Below are 21,433 nucleotides of genomic sequence, written 5' to 3' on the forward strand. Positions count from 1 at the left end.
CGCAGATGCACTCTGCAGGAAGAGTCGGAGGGGGCTTTATTCCCTAACGAGGTTCGGGTCCTGTAATGTCTGCCACGGGCATTTAAAATAGTAGAGATGGGGTCCGAACTCTGATGGCTTGTGGTATTTTATTAGAACCCAAGCGTGACTTCCACACGCAAACGTTTGGGTGTCACGCCCTCACCGTACTTTGCCGTGTCTCAGAACCAATGACATTCATCCTCTGAATTGTTCGTTTGCAGGGTTGTTTTCTTCTGTACATTACCACAGATATTTATCCATGTTTCGCTGCTCAGTGGTTTCCAGTGCGTTTGTCCTTGCCATTGTGCTCTGATAGGTAGCATCAGCTCAGAGCACGTCTGTTGTCTGAGTAAGTTCATTAAAAAAGTCTACCAATCCAATTATGTTCACTGTCATCAGGAGCCCTGCAATCATTTAACCCCCCCCCCCTCCCCCAGGGGCCACAGGCTATCAGTCTCCTTAACGTTTCCTACTCCTGGTGATTTGATCCCAGATCGAGTCCAAATCCACTTCAGTTTAATCCTGTTTAATGTTTGTGTAGTTGTGTATATGTTTTGTATTGTATTGCAATGTATTTATTAATTGTGCATTGTGTTCGTTGTGTGTCTGTTGTTTCGTCGTTGAAACTACTGTATCCACCCAGAACTGCTGCAGAAAGACCCCCAGCGACCAATTAAATAACCTATACTTACCTACCAACCCACCTTTCGACCTTAACTCAATCACCAGTAAATACCGGTCATCTTAAAGAAGCTGTTCGGAATCGTACGGAGAGGATCCTGAAATGTTTACATTTTATGGATCATATAAATGATTTATTTTCGTTTTAGGAAACCAAATTTGAATTCGAATATACCTGGGAAAACGACGCACTTTAGATGTTATTAGTTTGGAATGTCAGTTTATATGTGATTCCATTTTAACGCATATTAAGATGAAGGCTGTCAGAGTCGTTAGATCCGAAACATGTTTTTTACGTGTTTATGGATTATGTCATATCTGTCCTTTCGGATCGGTGATTCGGTGCAGCAGCCGCAAGGCGCAGTCCCAAACGCACGGGACATCCACGCTGCATCACCCAAGCGTTGCCGTGCGCTGTCTGGCTGCCTATTATAGCGCTTATCCGCCCTCTGCGTCTGATCCCGCACAATGAAACGTAACTTATTGTGTGGAGTTGAAACTCATGTGTTCGTCATGTCGTCGAATCCGTAGGTTTTCACCATACAAAAGAAACGGGGAGCGGCAGACTGCCGATAGCGGATGATGGATTTGCCATCATGGTAGAATCGGAGGGTTAGGTTTAACAAAGCGGACCTGCGCGTCCACTGTAGGGGGACAGCGGCGACACCGGCGCGGACAGCCCGCGCCTACGACTCCTGTTTCGCGAGCATCGCCGTGCACGGCGCTCCTTTCCCCGGCTATGGCGCTGGTCACCCTGCAGCGATCGCCGACTCCGAGCGGCACCGCCAACGCGGGGGAGGTGAGTGAATGGGGGAGACTTGCAGTATGGGGAGTGCCGAGGAGGCGTGCGTCCAGCTAGGCCCCTCAATCCGCAGAAATTAAAGGATACATGCACCATTGTCGGTATGCTTGCTCAAAACACATTTGCGTGTTTTTTTCTTAAATTAAAACAGTGGCGCTGTCAAAACCTCAACGAAGGCGTGTCGCTTTATAAATAATACCGACGGTCATCTCCTGTTAGCTAGGCAAGGATCGGTAGCAAGTCAAACGGGATTAGTTTAACCAGTGCACAGTAATCGAGCTGGTTTGATTTATACTAATTGCTAATATTTATAAAATGGACGCCTGGGAGCATGCAGGACGAACTGTAGTACGTTGGCGGGCGGTGTTCCTAGGCTAAGTGTCTGCGTTAATTAGATCCCCAGTAGGTTTATTAAAATATTATTTATTAGTTGTTTTTCCTAACCAGTGTACCGCAGATGACCACTGCACTGGTTTGCGTTATGCATGAGTGATATTTCGCAGCCAATGTCGTTTTAATCAGTTGGGGAGCTTGTCGTTCCAGCGGGCAAAACGCTCTGCCGACATTCACTTCAAATGACCCGTGAAACCGGAGCGAGTGGCTAGAAGATGCAGAATAAACAGTCGGTGTGATTAACTGATTATTCATAAAAGCCCAATTACCTCGTGGCACCGCCTGTATTTAGCGCTGTTATTGCATTTCTACTGTAAAATCTGTTACTGTCAGGAGGGCACTTGCCTTATTAAATGGACAGCTTAGATTGTTTATTGGGACTTTTATCATATACATATGTACGAGTAGTATATGTGAAAGTTTAAACGTGCAACATGAAACATTGAGCAGTATTCATTCATATATGTAAATGAAATATAATTGGCGTCAGGTGATTAGTGGAGATGATAATTTCAGTTTGCTCTTCAGTTAATCACGTTTTGATTGTCACGGTGGGTGTGATTCTACCATGGACTGATCCCAGCGGAGGCATGATACGTGGGGGGGGGAATCACAGTTCTTTACCTCAACAAATACAGTAGAGGATGGAAGAGCTGTTTTGGTCGTGATGCCATACATGGTTTAGGACACGTTCATATTTATCAGCGTGTGATCTGAATCTCAGGAGAGAAACGAAACCCTAAACGCTATTTGTAGTTTCCTCAACAATACGCGTCCAAAAAGTCTCTATACTCGGATATCATTATGGGTGTTGGTAATGCAAATGTTAATGATCGGGAAAGCGAGATGTTGACCTTTGAGCTTTAGCTGCATTTAGCTGCATGAGCTGCATTTAGGTTTAAAGGCTCGCTAAGCATCGATTCCTGCGCCGCCATGCAGTGGAAGCGTTTTTCCAGTAGGTGGCGACTTATTCATACATGTTGACATGTATAAATGCGTGAAGTACAGTGGTGCCTGCGGTTCACGAACACAATCCGTTCCGGGAAAGTGGTCGTGAACCAATCTGTACGCGTACCAAGACATTTTTCCCATAAGAAAGCACTGAAATTAGATTAATTCGTTCACAAGCCTACCAAATATTTTTGTTAATTAATTTTCTGGTTTTTATAGTAAAAACGGGCGTACCGAGGCATCGCGGGAGCAGAGATAGAGACATGGAGACTTGCTTGCCGGGGAAATCATGCTCTTTATTAACAGTCCTTAAAGACACATTAGGCCCTGGAGCTTAACCCTGGTAGCGTAGGCACAAGGCTGGGCCATACAACCTGAACAGGATTCCAGTCCAGTGCCACCCACGTGATTTTCAATTTCCAATAAATTCCATCTACAATGCCAAATCATGTTACATTTTTAAGATGCTCCCACATCTTCACATCCACAAATCGAGAAGTTAATAAGTCACACCCTAAAAACTACCCCACGCAGCTTCCGAGCTTCTGTCCTTTTGTACCCTTTCAAACAAACATTTAGCTGTAGCAGAATTTTTTTCCTATTATGTAGTGCCTGCGATTCGCGAACGCTGTGGTTTACGAACAATTTCGTTCACGACCAAAAATTTCGTGAAAAAAATGCATTGGTTGACGAACAGATTCTTTGACCAGATTCCTTTTTTATAGTAGAGTAGCACCGGCGGGGCGCATGTCCCAGCATGGCCCGCGTGCAATTGTAAATAGAAGGACCACAACAGGCACCAAACGTCCACCGATCCCAAATACACAGATGTGAAACATAAGGTTGCCAGAATACACGCGAGGATCGCACCGGGTACACACAAGACACGGGCAAACACACGCGCGACAATAGGGAAATGCAACCATTAACATTAAGATAAACAACAACACAAGGCTTAACCAGGATAAATGCTTAGAAGGTGGATGAACGGATAGATGGATGGATGAAAACAGATGATTGGCTAATAAATTTTAATTAGAGGTGCACCGATCCGATATTAGGGATCGATATCGGCGCCCATCCATACCTAATTAAAGGGATCGGGTCGGTAATATGTGATCGATCCACGTCCGATACTTATTTAGTTTTCTGTACTCTGTAAAAAGATTGATCTTATTTCTTGTAAAATCGATTTGTACAATCAATCGCACGACGGCTCTTTCCCATTTCAGGTGTGTTTTAGTGGCATTCAAGCTGAATGTTAACGCTGCCACTCAGTTTTTTTTTTGTTACTCAGTGCGTGTTAGCGCATCGACTTCCGGCTTCTGTGACGTCACGTACATACTCTGCAGCAGGAGCGTATTTTATACACTTAACAGCAACTAGTACAGCGATTTGCAATATTTTTTTAAAAAACAATTTTTTAGAGGTGGAGGTAGCATTTAGTGGAAAATCACAGTAAACAAAACAAAAAAGCAATGGATGCTTAGGAGTCGCAAGTTTGTGATACTATAGCTTTTGATAAACTAGAGGCTGCTAATGCAGCGAAGTGTACGGTGTTGTTTTTGCCAGTGGGGGGAAAATTGTGGGACATTTTAAGCATTTCGCCACTTGCGTATACTCTTTTGGAAGATATTCAAATCGAACTGCAAAATTCCTCAAAAACGCTTAAAACAAGATGTACAAACGAGGTGGAATAATATGTTTGGTATGTTTTTAGTAGCCTAATTAAAGCTTTTTTAGCATGCAGTTTTTCACGTGCATTTAGTGGTTTAAAAAGGAGCTATGAGATCGGTACTCATCGGCCGATGCTGTTCGGATATCTGCATCGCAGTGGTACTGAAAAAATTAGATCGGCGCATCTCTAATGATAATATTAAAGAAAGAATCTCAAGTATCGGAATTTATCGGTATCGGCAGCTGTGTATCGGAATCGGATTGGAAATGAAAAAATGTGGATCACCCCATCCCATAGTTTTTAGTGATGCAGAAGTTGCAGTTTTCTTCCAATTTCCTATTTTTTGCAAGTGTGACCTGCCAGTTCTGATTTTTGCCTTTTTCTTCCTAAGAATTACAATTGACAGAAAAAAAGAAATTGTGAAACTTTACAATTTTCCCCAAACTGCACTAAGTTACTGGATCTTCTCTCACTTAGGTCTCAAAATAAGAGCTGACTGGACGGAGGTACAAATAATTAACTGAAAATGAGTTGCTGTACATCCAACTTTATCTGACATATTTTACTTTACCAAACAAGAGCAGGTGCAACAGATTTAAATAATAAAACAAATATCAGTTACTTATTTTCCAGTAGGTTTACATGCACCAGATAAACTGAAGTGTAACTATTCTCTTCCAAATAATAGGCGCAGGGTAATATTGTTAATACCAACATTGCATGTTATGCAAATGCAATTCTTACGTTGCTAAGAATTGATTAAAATCAGGCTTTTTCATACCTTCATACTGTCTGGACATTATAGCACAGGGGGGTCAAAGTTTCACTTGAAATTTTACTGTGTTTTTACATGTATTACAGATTGCAGGCTTTGTCATCTTCACTCACAGTTAACGTGTGGCTGTGAGTGTGCACGCGACTGTGAGGCTATTGCCTAATGTGTGGAGCATGAGTAAAATGGACCGGTTTGGTATCAGAGACACATGAGCCTGGACCCGCCGCTCTCTGGCCGGTCAGCCAGTGCATCTCTGCTAGTTTTAATATTTTCCTTGTGTTTGGAAAAAGGCTTCAAAGTCCTTTGCTGCTGGTGAATTCTGGGGAATGAGGCGCCTGCCGTGTCCGGATTTTATGTGGAGCAGGTGTTTATGGGAAACAGCTGAAGGCATCGCTGCCCCCCCCCCCACACACACACACACACACACACACACACACACACCATATAAAAAGTGCTGCCATTACTGCAGCGCTGTGCCCAGCAGTTGAGTTTTAATGATGTGTTTCTTTTGTTTTCTGCCTTATTTCATCAAGGTCCGGCTGGCTTTAATGACGACGCCTGGTCGTGCACGTAATTGTGCGTGCTGATTGGCTGCGGCGAGGCAGGGGCCCGAGAGATGCTCACACGTGTGGGGTGTCTGTGCTCGCTCTGCCTGCAGCGGCCTGTCGTTAACCTTAGCTGGAGACTAACCGCTTATGTTGCAATGTGTCGTGATGTTGCAAAAAAAATAACCCTTCAAGGGATCGATAAAGTTCTGTCTTGTCCGGGGAGGGGGGGGGGGGCAACGCAGCTACTCCTTAGTCGTCTCGGAGCGGATGCTCTGGACTCGCACGCCGTTTCTGCCAAGGTCGGTCGACAGCTGAGGACAGGAAGCATTAAACTCGCAGTCGGCATTCCTTACTCATCTGCGCACACCAGGGATGGATTACGGACCGGGCCAGCGGGGCCGCTGCCCAGGGGCCCTTGGGGTGCAGGGGGCCCGTGGGGCCCCTAGCCCAAAACAATTTGCAAGGCTTATCAACAATGTATTTTCGTTTGTCTATTTTAGAGGGCCTACATTCTTTGATCCTCTGCCTACAAGGGCCCCTGACCCTATAGGGAGGGCGTTTGGCTGCCAAGGGCCCTTGAATTGTGGTGGTGGTGGTGGTGGTGGTGGGGGGGGGGGGGGCCTCGCGAACGTTTTGCCCAGGGGCCCACACAACCCATAATCCGTCCCTGGTGCACACGTATGTACACTCTTCTCTGCGCACACGTATGTACACTCTTCTCTGCGCACACGTATGTACACTCTTCTCTGCGCACACGTATGTACACTCTTCTCTGCGCACACGTATGTACACTCTTCTCTGCGCACACGTATGTACACTCTTCTCTGCGCACACGTATGTACACTCTTCTCTGCGCACACGTATGTACACTCTTCTCTGCATGGAACGTGAAGTTTCGGTCCTCTCCCAGGCACCTATTATGTGCCTTTCTGGAAGCATGTGTTGACTTTCTCGGTCGGAGCTCGCTGAACGGACACGTTGCGGTGTGATGTAACGTGCGCGGCGTTGTAAACACGGCCGCCCCGGGGCCAGAACGCGCCTCAGCTCCAACAACGCGCCGCATTCCTGTAAGCTGATGAAATTGTTTATGGGTTAATTAGGCCTGTGGATGTCAGTGACAGCCAGGGTGTGATGTCAGCACTGGCTGCCTCGTGGGAGTGACGTGGGGGGGCTTGGTGCTCTGCAGTCTTTATCCTGATGTCCTTAAATGCCCCCCCCTTCCCTTCTTCTCATTGCAGGTTTTGGGGAGTGATGATGAGCGGAGGCTGAGCAGGAGGTAAGCTCCCGGGAACCAACCCCCCCCCCCCATCCTGCCGGGCTACACATCCCTTTCATTGTACCGGCTGACCTTTGAAAACATAGTGTACTGATGAAGCAATTTGATTGGTTGATTAGCTGGACTAATGATGATGTCATCTGGAACAGACTACTTGTGAACGCTTCAGGATGTCCATATAACTGACTAGAGTAATAGCTGTATCCGCTTTTTCTTCTTTGTTTTTTTGGTCCAGTGACCTTTTTTGTCCTCCCCCAACACCCAAGAATGAACATGAAGCAGCCAGGGCCTGCATTATGTTCGCCTCCTTCCTCTCTCGGCCGAACAATCCTGCCTTTCTCCGTTCCTTTTTCCAGCTTCCACATCGGGCTCCTCCTCTGCCATCGTCTTCCTTTGTGCCATTGGGGTGGGGGCAGAGTTGCTGACTTTTCGGATTTTTTGACGGAAAACAGGAAGCTAACTTAGTCCTTGGGCCTCAGGTTACACCCCCCCCCCAGCTCCCAGCTTGTGTGCCCTTAGAGTCCTGCAGCCAGTGGGGGGCAGACATCCCCCTCAGAAAGGTGAATGGCTTCAGCCAGGTTATCGGGTTGCTCTGGGTTGCATCATCCAGCCTATAAGCCAACGTCCCTTAACTTCACTGATCATCACGCCAATAGCAGTTTCCTCGACCGACTGAGTTTTGCTGGCCCCACGTCAAGCGCAGAGGAATTCAAGCTGTGGGCCGCAATAGTGTCGGCTCAGCGCGGCTGGCTGGTGTCGACTGCAGGAACGCGCCGCGGAATTCCTCGGATGCTTGGAAACCGCACCGTTAATCCCGCAAGGCCACTAGGGAAGGTGTAGGGTGTAGGGAAGGTGCCGGAAAGGGCGGCTTTGTCGCTGCCCCCTGTAGGATGTGTTATAGAATGCAACGTGGTGACGAGCACGGGATGGGTTGTGACAGCCCAGCAGAGGCTTAGCTCCTGCGGTGGAAGTTTCTGAAAGACACGTGGAATCATTTGCATGTGGTATTTTGTTAGGCTGGGTGGACATGCACTGTGTATGTGCGGTGGGGGGGGGGGGGTCCTGGTGGTTCAGTACCAAGCCTCCTTTGCTTCTACTTGCTAGTCTCCGTCTGGATCTTTCCCTGCCAGCTTCGTTGTGCCCAGGGCGGTCCGCTCTCCCACCCTGGCGTCCTCCCACACCTGCTCGCCTGTGGCGAGCCTGAATGCATGCACGCTTCTCCGAGGGCGTGCCTGAGCACGTCTGGGCCCCACCCGTGCTCCGATGGCTCGGGGGGGTACGCTGATTCTGTTCAGGGTACAGAGCTGGGCATTGTCAGCTGACTTGCCCCCCCCCCCGCCAGAGGGCACTGTCTTGCTCGGCTCTCAGAAATCTGCACCTCTCTCAGACTCTGCCAGGCAAACATGACGCGTTTTTTTTCATGTTCTCGTTCCGTGTTGAAGGCAATATGTCTGGGCAGGTTATAGCCCAGATGCACACCAGAAGGTTCTGGGTTTGCATAAATGAGGACGCCGTTCGTTTCAAAGCACAGGCAGCTGCTACGAGCATTATGACGCGATTCAGAGGGTGGTCTGGTGGTCTGTGTCCGAGAGCAGGTGAAGCGGTTAGCGAGTAGATGGAAGAGCGCTTTCCTCCCACGATGCGATCTCGGCGCACGTGATGTCGTCATGGCGATGCAGGAGGCATCGCGCCAATGGCAACAGTTGCGGCAGGGCCGTGTGCCGGTGTCTCGCTCCCCGACGGGACGGTCCGTCGTTGCGGAATGCAGGCTGGAATGCCGCTGATAGGAATCTCGCGTGAAATGCTGGTGTTTCATGTAGCGTTTGAATATCTGGAGGTGGCATGGGGGTATCTGTAGGGAGGGTGGGGGGGGCGGAATCTGCACGTGATTTCCAGCGCCATTGAGCGCATGTTCCGAAGCTCGTCCTGTGAGTTTCTGTAACTTTGTGAGGACATTTTTGGGTAAAAACTGGCCCTTTGTCCCTGTGCAGGGAATCGGAGCTTCTTTTTAAATCTGCGTTTCGATCCTTGCGAGGGTGGAGTTGGGGCTCGTGAGGTTTTAATATGAGTCCAAATAAAGCCCCCAGCAGCCTGCCTGTGTGTCTGTCTGTTTCCATACCAGCAAATCCACGAAGATTCGAAGGAAATCCCAGCCTATGCTGACATTAAGATGCTTTTCTTTGCAGACAGTCGATGAGCAACATGCCCTGCACTTCGAAGGGAGTCGCACCTCGCTCTTCTGGGAGAATTCACCAGGCCACGAGACCCTCTTTCCCTCATTTGTACTGAAGGTTTCATAGGAAGTGTAATATATGGTCACTTCCAGGGAAATCTTTAGTTTCCTGTAAAGTCGTGATACTTCAGGTTCATGGAAACCAGGAAAACATCCCATCTGTTTCGGCAGAAGCGATGAAACCCCACAGATCTGTTTTAGCTTTTGAACTGCATGCCCTTACGCGAAAGCGTCCATTTCTCCTGCATGTTTGTTCATTTGTTTGGCTTTGGAACCGGCTGAATTTCATGAGGAATTAGTGTCATTCAAATAAATATTTGGGGTGGTAAGGTCTGCAGGCGATGACGAAAGCACATCGCTTTCACGCACGGTTCCCTCTCAGCGCATGTTTCCATAATCCCTGTAAGAACAAGATTGCAGCTGTGAAAAGTGAGACTCCCCCTTGAGAGGGCCCCGTTGCAGTATAATAAGGCCACCGGTGCAAGAAACCCCCCTCGGGCACCCCCGTGCCTGAGTTTCAGCGACGCCCAGGTGAGGGCTGATTGGCTGCTCACACGCGTTGAGGCGTGCCGGCACGCTCTCCCTGGAGTGCCGCGGGCTGTTCCTCGCTCACTCTGAGCAGCGTTAGAGAGCAGGACGGTTGGCCGGTGGCAGCATAGCGGGCGAGATGCAGGAGTGGCGTCTCTCCTCGGGACGGGACGTCTCGCTTTCCGCCGTCCCTGGATGCCGCTGCGGCAGCTGTGGCACCCGGCTACGCTGAGGAGCATGTGACAGGAGGGAGCGGCAGAGACCTCGCAGGGGAGCTGCCGGCTGGCTGCGTGACAGGAAGCTGCAGAGGCTCACCATTTGTGGGGGGGGGGGTGTCTGTCAATTGAGGAACAGTGTTGCCATTGGCTCAAAGGGGCTGCGGTGGGTAACCACAAGAGGAAGATCAGCTGGGGAGGGGGGTGGGGAAGACGGACAGGACGCACCATGGAGGGGGGCACGGGTAAAATCATTGCCCCAGGAAGGTGACTGGCTAGAGGGTCAATCAGTCCCTGGGTGCCCCTGAGGTGCCACTGGAAATACTGGGTTTTCCTTATTACACCTCCGACGTGGAGGCCCCCACGGCAGGCGGCGCACCCCCCAGGTAAAGCACAACTTTTATTAGTGGAGTAGTGAAAGAGGACCACGGGGGGGTGGGGGGACAGCTGCAGGCTGGCCTCAGGGACCGGCGACAGGGACGAGCCGCGGGGAGGCGGGTCGGAGGAGGAGGAAGAGCGGCCCAGCATGCATCTGGAGCTGGATGCCCCCCCGGGGGCTGCTATGAGGGGGCTGCCCCACTTTGTGGAGAACGCTATGCTGACTCAGAGCCAGATATGTCAAATGTAAGAAACGGGATGGGGATCGTGTGTGTGTGTGTGTATCAATTTAAAACTAAATGGGGGCACGCATGTAGCCCACAGGTGGTTCGCTGAAGGTGTGTTTGCCGTTTGATTGGTTACTGGTGCATTTTTTCAAGATTAATGCACGTTCTGACTGCAATTTAAATACAGCAGAAAGCAGAATTAATACGGAGAAAAAAGCACACAGAGGCAGATTGTTTATGTGATGGATTATCAGCAGAATGTTTTACATTGTTCTGCAGACGTAAGGCTGATAAACTGAGTCTGAAAGGGGAAACCGCCCGCGTCTGTGACTCTGTCCTTACACTTCTAAACTAAAGAGCAGTAAGGAGAAGTTGGCTTTAAACAGCTAAAAGGGGAGAGTTGAGTGTGGCTCTGGCTGGAAGATAGAATTGATGTTCCTCTCATGCCCCTCTCAGTGCTGACGTCCTGAAAGCCTTTCTTTAGCCTCTTTACACCCAGAGCGGTGGGCAGAAACGGGGGGGGGGGCTTTTTGAAAGGAGAACCCTTTGGTATTGTGAGCGCCGCCCTGGTGGCATAAAGATGGGATTGATGCAATGGTGCGCAAAGCACCGGCCGTCCCCTGCCCTGTCCAGTCAGCACGGGGCTGTGCGTGTGTCCAGCTAGAGATGCCAGACATGACAGACGACGGTTTCTCTTCCCACTTTTGATCAGTGACCTCTGATGGGGGAAAAGCCTGCTTATTACTGGGAAACTCGAACTGGAGAGGAGAATACACTTAAATAGCTTCTATTCACATTTAATATTTTTAAGCGATTAATTAGGAAACTCTGCGAAATGTGTCAGAAATCTCTGGCAAGCCCCTCGCGTCATACGCGTGTCACGCGAGGCCGTGGTGACAGACGTCGCGGTGTGTGATCTCCTTCTGTGTTATCTTTGTGGCAGCGTTAACACGCCGTGACTGAACGCCGATAAGCTAAGAGCGCGCTCAGTCTGTGTTACACTCTCACATACTCACGTGTGCCCCGGTTCCTGTACTGCAGTGGTGAATATCAGATAGGAATCAAACAGGCCGCTGCCCCCTGTATACCCCCCTGTATACCCCCCTGTTCTTGAGAAGTCCCAGCAGAGGCAAAAATTGTGGGACGGTAGGGCAACATGAGACGGGGAGGTGCACAGAGGCAGGCTAGGGGGGGCAGCAAGGGGGTTCCGGAGGCGATGCTGAAAAGGGTGCCCGGCCTGACCCTGCGCCTTGTCTTTCAGCCTGAGCGAGAGCTTCTTCATGGTGAGGGATGCGGCTCTGCTGCTGCAGCAAGGCCAGAAGGCCCTCCCACCTGGGCAGAAGGCCCTCCCACCTGGGCAGAAGGCCCTCCCCCAGCACAGGCATGCAGGTGAGTGACGGCTGCTGGTTGTGCGAGCTGCCCCCCGGGGCCACACACTCCAAGACTCTCCTGATTTTCAAGCAAGGGAAAATCTACAATTTGGGAATGTTGTGCTATGTCAGTTGTATCCAGCAGAGGGCGATCCTGAGTAACTGCAGCCGGGGGGCGTCCTTCCATATGGGGAAGTTCCTCACAGGGCATTTGCCTTTATTTTAGCTCAGCTGCCCCAGTAAGGATCTAGTTGCATTCTCACATGACACGCAGTAGTGGGGCATTACCAAGATTTAACCTGTCAGTTTGCTCAGTATAATGAGTATAATGAAAATAATATATTTTTTGTTTAAACAATACTTTTGTTCACAATGTGAGTTGGAAGTAGAGTTCGTGTCAAACAAAAGGGACCTTTTATGTTTTCCGTCACTCTATGGCGTAACCTGGACGATCCGGTCCGACCGGCCGCCAGCTGACGTACAAACTCGCGGTATGTGGCAGGGGGTGGAGCCTGCTGGTGGGCGCCGGGCCACACGCTTGGCGCAGGGGTGCTTGAGAGTGTCTGGGGTGAAGGCGACAGGACATCACACCTCTCCATCCCCCTGATACTTGGTCAACAAAAAGACAAGCTCATACACAGGCCCATCTTTGATCAGAGCTCATAGATCCACGTGATCCATTTGACTGAGAGCTGAGCCAGAATGTGGGAAAGTAATAAAGCTTTTTTTAAATTATTTTTAAAGTTACATAGCGAAGGGGTGATGTGGGGATGCAGTACCTGGGTGGGATCACCCCACACTCAGTGCTGGGATGGGGTTCGGGCCAGCAGGCACAGAACGCAGCTCGCTCAGGCCTGTGTGCGTGTGTGTGTGTGTGTGTAAGTGTGTGTGTGTGTGTGAGACAGAACCTCACAAAAAAAAACAAAATCTACTTTAAAAATCTACACAATATGAGTATATAAAAAGATGCATTTGGGAATAAACGCATCTGTTTTTGACCCCTTAGACAAACCCGCACCCCCGCCCCCGTACATACACCTGACCTCCCCGGACTCCTCGGGATGTCCGCCGTGGGACGGCGGGGCGTTTCCCGCACTCACACGCTGCCAGGTTTCGGCTGAAACGGCATTGCTCCCCGCCGCTGCGAGTTCTGCTAAGGGGCGGGGCGCGCGGCCGGTGTTCGCTGTATAGCATCCAGAGGAAGGTTTATGACATCTGTTTTTCATCCGTTGTAGCTGATGTCATGACCGCAGTAACTAAGGCGGCCATTGTTTTTTTTTCTCTCTTTTTACTGGAGTTTGTACTTATTTCACTTCTGCGGCAGTGTCCTGTTATCTCCCCTCCGGGGTCCCGAACAGAGGCACTGGGCCAGCGACATGCCTCCCTGACTTTCCCACACGGTGTCTATGCTCTCGTTTCAAGCATCCCCCCCCCCCCCCTCCGTCCCCAACACCCTACCGCTCGGTCTTCCTGGCCCAGTTCGGCTTGGCCCATAGGGCTGGATCGCAATGTTTTTGGAAGGCCCCCCTCCTCCCTGGCATCCCGCTTTGGATAAGCGCAGTTTGCCCACACTGCCTGTCCCCCCTCGGCTGGAGATATGGGCTTGCTGACTGGGACGGGGTCTGTGTATGAGGGATGGGTGGCCATACTGGGTTGTAATACTGGGTGATTGCGGTAGGGGGCGCTGTCATATGATAAAGTCCCATAAGTCCCATAAGCACTCTTGCAAATCTTGTAAATTGATTTTTATTGCACATGAGTTGGTATATCAATGGAAAACAGGCATTTGAGGGGGGGTGGTGCTAACATTTTAATTTTATCCCACCAGGGGACTTACCACAGCACCTGCAGGTGATGATTAACATCCTGCGTTCAGAGGACAAGATCAAGCTGGTGAGACACACTCACGGTCCTCAGATTGCGTGTGTGTGTATGTGTGCGTGTGTGTGTGTGTGTGTGTGTCCGTCTGTCCTCTGTGAGTCCATGTATTTGTGAATTGTGAAAAAAAACCTGTAACATTTTACCTTGTGGGGACCATATTTTTTTCCGCCCCCCATAAGGGTGACCTGAATTTTATGAAAAAAACTGAATGTAGTCGAAAAAGTAGAAATGCTGAAGTCTCGTATTTTGTTTGGTTACTTGTGCTTAAAATTTTGTTTGGTTACTTGTGTGAAAATATGAATACAAACCTGTGTGCGTGTGCGTGTGCGTGTGCGTGTGCGTGTGCGTGTGTGTGTGTGTGTGTGTGTGTGTGTGTGTGTGTCTCTCAATGACTCATTTGAGTTGTGATTGTGTCAGAATGCATTTAACACCCTCACCCCACCCCCCAGGCTGTACGTCTAGAGAGTGTGCAGACCGACCGTGTCAGGTACATGGTTGTGGTCTACTCCAGCGGCCGGCAGGACGCCGAAGAGAGTGCTCTCCTGGGCATGGATTTCACAAACAAAGACAGGTACACCTCACCCCCCCCCTCCCCCCCCATGTCTGCCATAGCTCACCCTGCTGGTCGTAACCCAGTTCGTTTGCTGTGGTTGGTTCTAGCAAAAGCTGCTCCATTGGGTTGGTCCTGCCACTGTGGAGCGACACAAAGATCCACCTGGATGGGGACGGGTGAGTCATCCAACACCGCAAATGAATAACGCCGCCGGATCAAGTAACAGCATCCCGCGATGGACCAACCAAAGGGCCATCCGATGAGCAAATGCGCCCCTTAGCCGCTAGCCCCTTAGCCGCTAGCCCCTTAGCCGCTAGCCCCTTAGCCGCTAACCCCTTAGCCGCTAACCCCTTAGCCGCTAACCCCTTAGCCGCTAGCCCGTTAGCCGCTAGCCCCTTAGCCGCTAGCCCCTTAGCCGCTAGCCCGTTAGCCGCTAGCCCCTTAGCCGCTAGCCCCTTAGCCGCTAACCCCTTAGCCGCTAGCCCGTTAGCCGCTAGCCCCTTAGCCGCTAGCCCCTTAGCCGCTAACCCCTTAGCCGCTAGCCCGTTGGCCTCTAGCCTGTTGGCCACTAGCTTGTTGGCCTCCAGCGAAGAAGGTTCCCCTTATCGGCTCCCCAAGATCGATCTGCCTGCTGTTAAACTAGATGAAATGCTCATGTTGGAGAAAATAAACTTCAAAAATAACAGCTTTTTAAAAATATTCCCTAGGCTAACATGTGCTAACCTTTACTCAACAAACCGTCCCTCAACTACAAAAGCTGCTTTTTATTGTATTAGTGGGGTTAGGGTTAGTCCCAATTCTGTCCTTTTGTGTTCTGTTTATCTAAGAGTTGACTTCATTACTAGAACTGGACAGTAGCCTGGCAGAGGCCAGGATATGGCTGTACAAGTAAGTAACCATGCAGAGTGAGCTCATTATAGGAGGCCGGAGTGGCGGAACCTTCCGCTCTGTGCGTCCCTCCGTCAGACACCTGACATGGCGTCATCTCTCCCATGCTCCTTAGTGGCTTCAGCGTGAGCACAGCGGGCAGAACGCACATCTTCAAGCCAGTGTCGGTGCAGGCCATGTGGTGAGTTGGCCGGGTGTCCGGCCAGCGAGGGGCTGAGGGGGGGATTACGGAACGTGCTGGAAACAGTGAAGCGGTCTGGAGGAGGCTGGTAAAATAGTCTCTAGAACAGTTCAACCAGGGTTTCTGGTTCAAGTGCCCAGAATGCTTGCGAAACCCCATTTTTTTGGGGTATTTCTTCAACGATGTGGGTCTGGCAGCAGGACACCGTGTCGCGATTCTCCCCACTGATGCGTCCGCCCGTCGGTTGCCCACTGCAGGTCGGCCCTGCAGGTCCTCCACAAGGTGTGCGAGGTGTCACGCCGTCATAACTACTTCCCCGGGGGCACGGCGCTGGCCTGGACAGGCTGCTACGAGAGCTGCCTGGCCTCCGAGCAGAGCTGCATTAACGAGTGGAACTCCATGAAGGACCTGGAGACCACGCGTCCCGACTCTCCGGCCCTCTATGCCGACAGGTGGGGCCACCTGGAAGTAAAACACTGGGGGGAGGGTCACCAGGGCTTGCATTAAGGGACAAGGTGGCAAGTCGTGTTTTTAGAAAGTTTAGCAGAGTCTTTAAACACAGTTTTTAGTACAATGATCCTTGATGTCTTGTATATTAACCGGCAGTGGTTTTTAAGCCCAGAAAGTTTCTCTAGTCTACCACCAGGGGGCGCCTTCCGATGTCTCTGGGTTATGGAGGATGGCAGGTGCAAACAGCAGGGTTTTCGTGATGTGGTGGTCTGTCTCCTACAGGCCCACTGAGCGGGAGCGAACGGAATGTCTCGTCAGAGCCAAGCTCCGGAGCATCATGATGTCCCAGGATCTGGAAAATGTTACCTCCAAAGAAGTAAGGAATGGCGACTTGTAGGAGGAGCCGGGATTGGATCAGGGGGTCTGGGGAAGGCTGTAGAATCAGAGACCCTTTTACTTTATCTCCCATCTGCCTGTCCGGTCCAGATCCGTACCGACCTGGAGCAGCAGATGAACTGCAACCTGAAGGAGTACAAGGAGTTTATCGATAACGAGATGCTGGTCATACTGGGCCAGATGGACAAGGCCACGCCCATCTTCGACCACCTCTACCTGGTACGGCACTCGAGGCCGTCGCCGTGCCGAGCACAAAGAAGCATGTCGGGGAAATCCAAGCAGTAAAATGAGCAGAGTCGCTGCCCGGGAATGAATTCCTGACATTAAATGCTGGTTTCCACGGGAGCCGCGGAGCAACTGGAATTCTGTTTGGGGGGCGGGCGTAGAAAAAGGCAGGGAGGGGTGGCTCATCTTCCAGGGAACATTCTGGAATTTCTCACTTCTTAATGGTGCCGTATATTTCGAGAAAATTTTGGAACGTCGGCAAAGTGAGGATTGATCATGAGAACACCTGACTGACATGCCGGTCTTAATGGTGTCGTGTGACGTACGCGGTGCACCGACTCCGCTCTCATATAAAGCCTCTGCCCCCCCTGGCTGTTTCAGGGCTCAGAGTGGAACGCCTCGAACCTGGAGGAGCTCCAGAACTCGGGGTGAGTCTGGCTCTCCCACGAGGGTATCGCCTCGAGACCTTTAAGGTGGCAGCTGCACCAACGTGTCGGCTTCTCTCCTGATACGCGACACTGAAGTCCAGCGTGAGCAGTGTGCAGTTCCCACACTATACCATTTACAAAACCCTGCGCTGTACGATACAATAAATCAGTAGTTAAACACCGTATTTGAATAGGGCAGTCTGGGCTTTGACCAGTAAAGACAGGAATAATGAAATGGGTTCCGTGGTCTTTTCCAGAGTTGGCTACATCCTCAACGTCACACGGGAGATCGATAACTTCTTTCCCGGGACCTTCGCCTACTACAACATCCGGGTTTATGACGAGGAGGCAGCCGACCTGCTGGCCCACTGGAACGACACGTACAACTTCATCGTGAGAGCCAAGTGAGCCGACGCAAAGCGCCTGGGGCGCTTCAGGGAAACGTCGGGAGGTCTCTGCGGGGCGCTGCGTCTGCAGGAAGGTCTGCCTGGTGGGTTGGACCTTGCGTAGACGTCGCCGAGCCGTGACAGGCTGCTGAATGTCTCCTCAGAAAGAACCACTCCAAGTGCCTGGTCCACTGCAAGATGGGCGTGAGCCGGTCCGCCTCCACGGTGATCGCCTACGCAATGAAGGAGTACGGCTGGTCCTTGGACAAGGCCTACAGCTTCGTCAAGCAGAAGAGGAGCATCGCCTGCCCCAACGCCGGCTTCATGAGGCAGCTGGCCGTGTACGAGGGCATCCTGGATGCCAGGTTTGTCTGCCTGTTTCCTGCCGGGTTTTTACTGTGGAGCCAAAATCCTGGAATCCAGGCTTGGACATAGTGAGAATGATTAATTCGGTGTTGGTTGTCAGCCTTGCCACTAGAGGGGGACATAGATGAGTGCATGCTTGCATGTTTAATTCTTGTCATAGTTCAAACTGAAATTTAATACTGAACAAACTTTGTCAAGATCTTTGACGGATAGGAAATCCAAGTAATCCTTGTTCCGCCTACAAATTTGTCTACATTATCAAGATGCGGAAGAATTTATGTATTTAAAGTGTTGTGTGTATTGTATAATCTAACCACGACTGTTCCGCTAACAGCAAACAGCGGCACAATAAGCTGTGGGGTTCCGGCCCATACAGTGATGTTCCGGACGGGCCGCAAGGCTCAGCCCAGAGCCAGGGTGCCGACGAGCCAGACGACGTGACTGCAGCACCTCCCCCCCGTGACTCCTCGTGGGGGGGTGCTTCCTGCAGGGCTGTTGGGACGGAGGTGGACCCTGCCGACCCCCCTAACTTCAACTACTGCTTCCGCCGCCTGTCCGACTCCGCTCTGGATAGCGAGCCGTCCACCCCGGTCCGAACCCCGGGGGGCCCTACGGTCTATATCGAGGTGGAGGATGTGGAGAGGGATGCCCTGCTGGATGATGCAGGCTTTGGCAGCCGCGGGGGACCCCTGTCTCACCTGCACAGGGAGCCCCTAGAGGAGCTACGCGCCCGACTGGAATTCAGCACCGTGGAAGAGGAGGACGAGGAGGACGTGGTGCGGGAGGAGACGGAGGCGGCCCAGCTAGAGGGGAGGGCCCCTGACCTGGGAAACAGCAGGCTAGCGTCAAGCTCCGCCTCCCTGGCAGCCCGAAACCGCTTCAACAACGAAAACGCCAACAACAGCAACCGGCTGAGTGCCAAGCGGAGCTGTCCATCCGGCTTTGATGTGAGTATGAACATTTATGTTAGTGTTACTGTCCAGGGAGGACTGAAGGCTGAGATGACTCTGGTCTCTATTCCTCTTTTCTCGTCCTTTGGTAGCCCGTAAGATTGTAAGATGTTTTGTGGTCGCCTGAACTCCTTATGTATGAGACTTTGTGACCAATCAGGATGGCCGTGGTGCCACGTGGTTTGTGCTCCTTCAGTCACAGTCTGTCTGAACTCCCCCACATGTCCCTCAACTGTCCCTCTCCGTCTGTCCTCTGTTTAGGACAGTGCTAGCATCGGGAAGCCTTACAAAGTGAAGCCCTCCTACCAGCCCACTCCGGATGGCCCCCGCATGCTGCCCGGCCGCGGGTACAAGGCGGCCGCCACTGACCGGAGCCGTCGCCTTAACCCCGCCCGCTTCGGCGGCATCGCCAAGAACGCCCTGGTTTCGGCCCACATTCCATGTCATACTGTACAAGCCCCGCCCCCAGCCTTACACTTCAAGGCCTACCGGCAGCAGCCGGGATTGTCAGCGAGCTGTGAAGGGGATCCGCTCTGCCCCCTAGAGGCTGACGCCATGGAGGAGCTGCAGGAGGACGAGCAGATCGACAGAAAGGAGGGAGACGCCGGATGCCGGCCGGCCTCCGCCACGAGCGAATTGACCCTGCTGGAGCTCAGTCTCGGGGCAGACCGGCCTCCAGCGCCAGGGGACTCTGGACAGCACCAGGTGCAGCTTGAGCAGCCTGGTCTAGTCCAGAAACAGGGCAAAAGCATGAATATGGAGGGTGTAGGACCTGTTGAGGACATGGAGATGGACACCAGTGGGCTCAGGGAGCCTAATCCCAGTGGGACAGAAGCTCACCTACAGAAACTTGGGTTGACGATGCCCTCTGCACTGGCCAAGCAGGGCAGCCTTACCATCTCAAGGGATCTCCCCTCCATAGACCCTCAGCCTAGGGAATAGGGGCTGCTGCTTGGCACTTTGCAGTTCTATCTCAAGCCTGCAGGGGGCACACTGGCGAGCTTCTAAAAAAGAGCCAAAGGAAGCAATGCAATTTAGTCTGGTTGGTAAAGGATCCAGTAGCCGGCTCCCCACTCTTTTTCCTGCAGTCCTCTTACCTGCATGGGGGCGGGATCTATAGTACTGCAGTTCTCCTCCGACCTGCATGGGGGCAGGGTCTGTAGTACTGCAGTTCTCCTCCGACATGCATGGGGGCGGGGTCTGTAGTGCTGCAGTTCTCCAACATGCAATGGGGGCGGGGTCTGTAGTGCTGCAGTTCTCCAACATGCAATGGGGGCGGGGTCTGTAGTGCTGCAGTTCTCCTCCGACATGCAATGGGGGGTGGGGTCTGTAGTACTGCAGTTCTCCTCCGACATGCATGGGGGCGGGGTCTGTAGTGCTGCAGTTCTCCGACATGCAATGAGGGCGGGGTCTGTAGTACTGCAGTTCTCCTCCGACATGCGATGGGGGCGGGGTCTGTAGTAATGCAGTTCTCCTCCGACATGCATGGCGGTGGGGTCTGTAGTGCTGCAGTTCTCCTCCGACATGCAATGGGGGGTGGGGTCTGTAGTACTGCAGTTCTCCTCCGACATGCATGGGGGCAGGGTCTGTAGTGCTGCAGTTCTCCTCCGACATGCAATGGGGGCGGGGTCTGTAGTACTGCAGTTCTCCTCCGACATGCGATGGGGGCGGGGTCTGTAGTAATGCAGTTCTCCTCCGACATGCATGGCGGTGGGGTCTGTAGTACTGCAGTTCTCCTCCGACATGCATGGGGGCAGGGTCTGTAGTACTGCAGTTCTCCTCCGACATGCATGGGGGCAGGGTCTGTAGTACTGCAGTTCTCCTCCGACATGCATGGGGGCGGGGTCTGTGGTACTGCAGTTCTCCTCCAACCTGCATGGGGGTGGGGTCTGTGGTACTGCAGTTCTCCTCCAACCTGCATGGGGGCGGGGTCTGTAGTGCTGCAGTTCTCCTCCAACATGCAGTGGGGTCAGGGTCTGTAGTACTGCTGTTCTCCTCCGACATGCATGGGGGTAGGGTCTGTAGTGCTGCAGTTCTCCTCCAACCTGCATGGGGGCAGGGTCTGTAGTACTGCAGTTCTCCTTCGACCTGCATGGGGGTGGGGTCTGTAGTGCTGCAGTTCTCCTCCGACATGCATGGGGGCGGGGTCTGTAGTGCTGCAGTTCTCCTCCGACATGCATGGGGGCGGGGTCTGTAGTGCTGCAGTTCTCCTCCGACATGCATGGGGGCGGGGTCTGTAGTGCTATAATTCCAGATTGACAAGTAATGTAAGATAAGCCAAAAAATGATAGATCTACCGGCTACTGACAGAACCATGAATGTTTGCCGATAAACCTCATGTGGAGGACTCCCTTGCTGTTCCAGCAGCACAGCCCAAGGCACCCATGCTGTCACTTCCTGTTTAGGTCCCTCCCCTTCCTGCTGCAGGTGTAGTACATTCCTGCTTTCCGAATAGCAAGGCAGATGGTGTAACAGTTGTGGATCATTTTTGACAGGCTGTAGATAAAAGATAATTAATGCTTAGTAGCTGATTTATTGTCCAACCTGGTAGTTAGTTTAATTATACTGCTAGATGTGGTAATTGTAGACCGTTCAATTGCCAGGTATCGTATACCGTATAATTCCGAGCTAGACAGGAAGGGTAGGTTTAAAG

General features: G+C 51.6%; 1 protein-coding gene across 4 annotated transcripts; it reads left to right on the forward strand.

Annotated features, from left to right (window-relative positions):
- The first annotated feature begins 1,056 nt into the window (after positions 1-1,056).
- On the forward strand, positions 1,057-20,868 carry LOC125746126 (protein phosphatase Slingshot homolog 1-like). Of its 4 annotated transcripts, none has more exons than XM_049019788.1 (16): positions 1,058-1,501; positions 7,088-7,125; positions 9,312-10,725; positions 11,968-12,095; positions 13,905-13,969; positions 14,407-14,528; positions 14,618-14,686; positions 15,514-15,579; positions 15,837-16,031; positions 16,312-16,405; positions 16,516-16,644; positions 17,032-17,078; positions 17,336-17,482; positions 17,629-17,829; positions 18,165-18,777; positions 19,042-20,868. In XM_049019788.1, exons 3-16 carry the CDS (start codon positions 10,628-10,630, stop codon positions 19,720-19,722), a joined length of 2,655 nt encoding a protein of 884 aa, XP_048875745.1. In that variant the 5' UTR covers positions 1,058-1,501; positions 7,088-7,125; positions 9,312-10,627; the 3' UTR covers positions 19,723-20,868. The 4 variants fall into 4 exon arrangements, with proteins under 4 accessions (XP_048875747.1, XP_048875745.1, XP_048875744.1 ...); XM_049019789.1 differs by having other exon boundaries at positions 1,059-1,501; positions 9,312-10,487; XM_049019790.1 differs by lacking the exon at positions 9,312-10,725 and having other exon boundaries at positions 1,057-1,501; positions 19,047-19,185.
- The last annotated feature ends 565 nt before the right edge of the window (positions 20,869-21,433 follow it).

The sequence above is a fragment of the Brienomyrus brachyistius genome, chromosome 7, assembly GCF_023856365.1.
Source record: "Brienomyrus brachyistius isolate T26 chromosome 7, BBRACH_0.4, whole genome shotgun sequence".
Taxonomy (NCBI): domain Eukaryota; kingdom Metazoa; phylum Chordata; class Actinopteri; order Osteoglossiformes; family Mormyridae; genus Brienomyrus; species Brienomyrus brachyistius.

What these genes read in the sequence shown, in the direction of transcription:
- LOC125746126 (XM_049019788.1), top strand. Translation starts at nt 10,628, where the DNA reads ATGCATCTGGAGCTGGATGCCCCCCCGGGGGCTGCTATGAGGGGGCTG. An exon ending in CAGAGCCAGATATGTCAAAT is followed by an intron (nt 10,726 to 11,967) that starts GTAAGAAACGGG and finishes CTTGTCTTTCAG; the next exon opens with CCTGAGCGAGAGCTTCTTCA. An exon ending in GCTGTCCATCCGGCTTTGAT is followed by an intron (nt 18,778 to 19,041) that starts GTGAGTATGAAC and finishes TCCTCTGTTTAG; the next exon opens with GACAGTGCTAGCATCGGGAA.